Here is a 4967-nt window from a genome sequence, read left to right on the forward strand (position 1 = left end):
TCGAGCTGGGAGAAAGTAACGATGACTTTTGAGCCTGCAGACGGCTTCTCGGGCTTTGGGTAGTTTTTAGTGGACACCTTTGGCGGCTCGTGACCGATATATCGATGGTCTTCGGATACGCTCCGTCGTTCGTAGTATTCTCTTCAGCGGCAGTTGGATTTGTAGGAGGACCAATGACGCAGGTTTCGTTTTTATAAAAATTGTATTTGATCGATGGATATCGGCGTTACAAAGATTCGGCACTGGGAAGTATATTTCAATGGAGTTAAGATCGTACTGGACTAGATGGTGTTCAGCTGCGATGAGGATTAAGATTGACGTTGTACCATAGCGCGTACGTCGTAGCACTCGAAGCGTTCCGACTAGCCTCTATGTTCGATTCTGACGTATTCTGTCCATTCTATTCGTACACGCATACCTCGACGTTTTCTAATACGTATTATTTACATTGGGCCGCGAGCCCTGTCGCTTATTATTAAAAGACATGATAAATAAACAATAAATATTCCCTATGGCGTAACCCTATTTGGGTGGTGGAAGGGTGAGAGGGTCGTCTCGAACGATTTGCTTCGAATTCGTGCTTGGACATTTTATGGATCGACGTGAGAAAGGGGAAGGTGAAGATAAGGGAGGCGAAAGGCAAGAGAGAGAGGACCTGGAAGGGTGGGAAGAGGAAGAAGGGAGAAGGAGAAGGAAAGTGGACATCTGGCACAATGGAAAATCGTAAGGAATTAGTGATGGTAGCCAGAGTACGCTTGACTTTGCGCGTATCCGTGACCATCGTCCCAGGATGACCCGCCGGAGGACCATCCACCGGAAGGCACGGGGGCTGACCATCCACCAGAGTTAGCGGATCCGCTGCTCCATCCGTGGTAAGGGGTGGCGTCGTGCCCTCCCTTCGACCACAGCGATTTAAAACCAATGAACGCAGAGATGGCGAGCGAGATCAGCGAGACGAAGATGGCCTTCTTCGCGATGAAACCGGTGACGAAGTAACCAAGGGTGGCCAGGGCGCCGATTTTCGCTTTCGCCGCGAGCAACAGGGGAAGCAGCTGCTTCAACTGCTTCTTCTTGCCTCGACCTGCAAATATAAGGGTTCGTTAAGAGGAGCCTGAATTTCTTTTAATTTTCTTCAAGGCAGACTGCTTGAAACGTTCAAATTATTTTTCGAAGAACGCGCAGGAGCATCTAAATCTGATCATAGAACTGAGCAGGCTATTTCAGAGTTATCTGCCCTCGTCTCGATCGATCTCGAGATGTCCAGATCACTTTAGACGAATCCAGGGGTGTCTAGAACTATCTGTAGCTTCGACATTTACCTTCGACAACCAGGTCAATGGCCTGGCGAACCTCTTCCGGTGCGGAGTCACTGATGGCACGCGCAGAACTTCCGATCCTGTCAATGATGGGGCTGAAGTTGATCTACAAAGTAGAAGTTACATCAGGCAACTGGTACACCGAGGGAACGTCGAGCAAGTATTTTCGAGGAGGAAAGTAGAACAGTTACAACATGGAGCTCTAATTACCTTGAGACTGCGACCAGTGATGAACTCTCCGGCTTCCTCGCTCACAAAGTTCACGAGAGCGTTCTGCCTGTCGGCGACGTTGTTAGCAGAGTCGATCTCCTGATCGTACGCGAGATCCTTGCCAGTTCTGGAGCCTCTGCTCTGGCTGTCGCCGCTCTTCACCAAGCTAACACCACTGACGACCTCGAGGCTGTCCGTGTCGAAGAACTCCTTGGCCTTCCTGTACAGGCTCTTCTGCAGGCAGGAGATGCTGTCCTTCTGCAGGCAGTTGTCGATGGTCTGTCCAGCCGCGAGAGCGGCAGCCACCGCCAGTATCACAAACGCGTACAACTTCATGATCCCCAAGTTATCACCGTTGCGGAAGAGACTGCGGTGCGCGCGTAGCAGCGAGCGTGTGGACGACAAGGAATACGAGGGACGCCCTTTTTCCGAAACCCGTCCCGGCGGTAGTGAAATTTCGTGTGGTCCATCGTACAATCTCTTTAGCTTATATTTGGCGAACCCCTCCTCTACCGTCGCCTGCCGCGCTGCCCCACCTCCTCCCCTTTTTTCTTCCTATTTGCCTTGCCTGAGTGTCGTCACCGATGTTCCACGCCGTCTTTGTGGTCCGCGTACGGGCCGTTTAGCTGGCCTAACCGACGAAAGTATTCGCCCGGCGGACGCGGATAGGTGTTCCTTCCGTGAGCAACCGCCCATCGGGGCCCCACGACCTGCGACCTGCCTACGACAGGTAAATACAGGACGCCCGTGGGCCGGGGACGTAGCCTCGGGCGAGAAATCTTCTCTTCCGTTGTTCCCTTTTATCTTCGATGCCAGCGAGCCTCCACGACTCTATGGTGACAGTAAATAGGGCCTTGGTACACTCTGGGCGGTTATCCAGAGGATATCTAAGGGACATCGAGGTTCCTCGAGGTCACAGCTACAGGGGGATGCAGAGACAGCTTCCTGGTGGGTCGGAGGTAGCTTGGAAGGAATCTAGAGACGATGCAAAGGCAATCTGAGGCATTTAGAACCTGCGTTCTATTATCCTAATGCTGCGGTAAATAACACGCAGGGAAGATCTGTAGCGAATCCGAGATGAATATATCTATTTATCGTAACGACCTACACACGCGGCAATGAAACTCCGCTAAACGGAGGCAGTAAACCAGGAAATTTCAATCCCTGTTCGCCGCGCCGCGTTTTCTCCGGCTCTCAAGCGTGTTATGAAGCCTGCTCGGGCAATTATCGACGATCCCCCAATTAACGACGCCTCAGCGAGAGCGGTAAAACATGTACGACTTAGCGGCACTAAACGCCGCGGACAGGAAGCAGCAGGAAAGCCGAGGTACGATGATCGGTGAACGAACCCGCGCGACTAATCGCGGCTCTTATTGCTCCGAACCTGTCCAAAACAATCCTCGGACATCCCGCGGGCGCAAAGTGCACCGCGGATCGACCAGTCGGGCCTGTTTCGCCGGCGATTGCCACGAAGAGGAGGCCAGAAATCGGCGTGCTCTCTCCCACGTGGCGGGCGCGAGACACGATCGTCATGAATGAAAGAAAACTGGTATAGATCAGGTTCAAACATCCCGGATCCGACCTTCATCGAGGCACACGCACACGCCGCGGCCACCACTTTCTACTCTGACCCCTGAGCGGCTCTCACGGGCCGACGATAACCGCCTCTTGTCGTTTTCGTTTCGTTCCTTCCGAAGCGGTTACAAAGCGGCGCTGGAATTTTCGGTTGCGAAACCGCGACGGGAGCGTAGGTGGCCAGCGGTCCCCCCGTTGTCATCGTAATTCCAGCGACGTTCCCGCGCTGCCACCGGCACCGTGACACTCTTCGGCAATGAAGAGGACCGCCGCATAGCACCGCGTAAATCGATTGCGCGTCAACGATCTTCGCGCGATCGCCCTCGGACAGGGCTCCGGCCGTTCCGGGGATAGAAACTTGGCCCGCGCATGATGTCACGAGGTGAAACTTCCCGTTTATGGGAATCTATTAACCCCCTTGCGAAATGGACACTGGGGGCATGCGAGAGGCGCGGAGGACTGACTGTTTTTGCAGGGATCTCGGGACTGGTTGTGGCGAATAGCCGAGTTAAGATTATAAAGAGTATTAAGCCTGCAGAGGTGGAAGTAGACGTCGCGATTAATTCGAGCAAAAAGGCCTGAACGGCCGCGGCGAGGAAGGGACGCGGTGAAAAGGAAATTCGCACGATCTTACGTCAGTGGTCATTCATCCTTTCTCGAGCATCGCGGTCCGCCTGGTCGGAATCCTTTCGTCGATCCTTCACTCCCGTCGGGAGAGCCAGACCGCCGTGAGCTCTTAAAAAGTAAAACCAAAGTTTCTCCTCTACACGGTCACGCCCAGCCGCGGTAAAATCACTGTGCTTAGAGCAACGAGAAACCGCTGATGACGATGACCAGGCCTCTAGGATACGCGGACGCCGCGCGAAATTGGGTGTGGCCGATATTGCTCGTTAAACGGATTATGTAAACTTTCACCGAAGCCCGACGACTCTCCCATCTCCGGTGATTTCCGCCGCTTCCAGAGGAGACGCTCCTGTTCCCCAGCGATCATACCGGCCGGCGATCCCCGGAGCGTGACCGGGATCGACGATGTGCAAAACTGACGTTTTAGAGCTCGAAACTGGGAAAAGGGTGTCAGTGGATCAAGCCACTTTCAGTTTTAACGCTAATTCCTGGCTGTCGCGCGGCAATCGCGCGACAGATTATTAGAAGTACTCTTGCGGGGTCCGCTGGAGCTGGCCTGTATCCCCTTACTCGTGCGAGTTGCGGGCAAGCCATTCAGTGAAATCGTAAAATCGTCGAGCGTTTCGTGAATGACGCCTGCGGTTTAGAAAACTTTTACTCGGTTAACGAGCATAGTTAATCATTCGCGTACGACGAGGACACAAGTTGCTAGGTTCGAACTGGAACGATTGAAGATATAGAACTCGCAGAACCACAGGGAAAATCGGAGCGTTTGAAGAGACTTACTCATTTACGGCTTGTTTTAACTGAACGGCGAAACGCGGCGGCAGAGGTTCGCGCGATTCCCCGCACGTATGTGCCGGTGATTTGCTGAAACGAGAACCGCGGAACGAGGCCTAGAAATGGCGAAGGAGAATCGGCGTTACGGGTGACATTAACATTTTTTCTCCTCTGGCTGGCTCACTTAGCATACAGCGTTTCACTTGAATCCAGAGAAACGTCCGATTACGCTGGCCCGCTAATAGCCGGCTATCTCGAGCCAGTGACTCGCGACACATCGTGCGCGCAGGATTTCTTGAAAATTCCTGGTGATTTATTCGCGTCTCTAACAATCGTCCGCCGTCCAAAATGCTCCCCGTGAAATCACGAGCCTCCACGTGAAAGCGTACGTGCGCGAAGTCGGTCAATAAAGCGTACCGATTATACTCTTTTCGCGACGCGAAATTGCGGGGCCTGTGACAG

At 53.2% G+C, this 4967-nt stretch overlaps 1 protein-coding gene across 1 annotated transcript; it reads right to left on the reverse strand.

Moving 5' to 3' along the window:
* Positions 1-381: 381 nt before the first annotated feature.
* Positions 382-1918, reverse strand: Osi6 (DUF1676 domain-containing protein Osi6). The gene is made up of 3 exons (XM_076821730.1): positions 1527-1918; positions 1320-1422; positions 382-1081 (listed from the first exon to the last, which is right to left on the reverse strand). Exons 1-3 carry the CDS (start codon positions 1860-1862, stop codon positions 732-734), a joined length of 789 nt encoding a protein of 262 aa, XP_076677845.1. The 5' UTR covers positions 1863-1918; the 3' UTR covers positions 382-731.
* Positions 1919-4967: the final 3049 nt, after the last annotated feature.

The sequence above is a fragment of the Andrena cerasifolii genome, chromosome 10 (genome assembly GCF_050908995.1).
Source record: "Andrena cerasifolii isolate SP2316 chromosome 10, iyAndCera1_principal, whole genome shotgun sequence".
In the NCBI taxonomy this organism is placed as follows: Eukaryota; Metazoa; Arthropoda; class Insecta; order Hymenoptera; family Andrenidae; genus Andrena; species Andrena cerasifolii.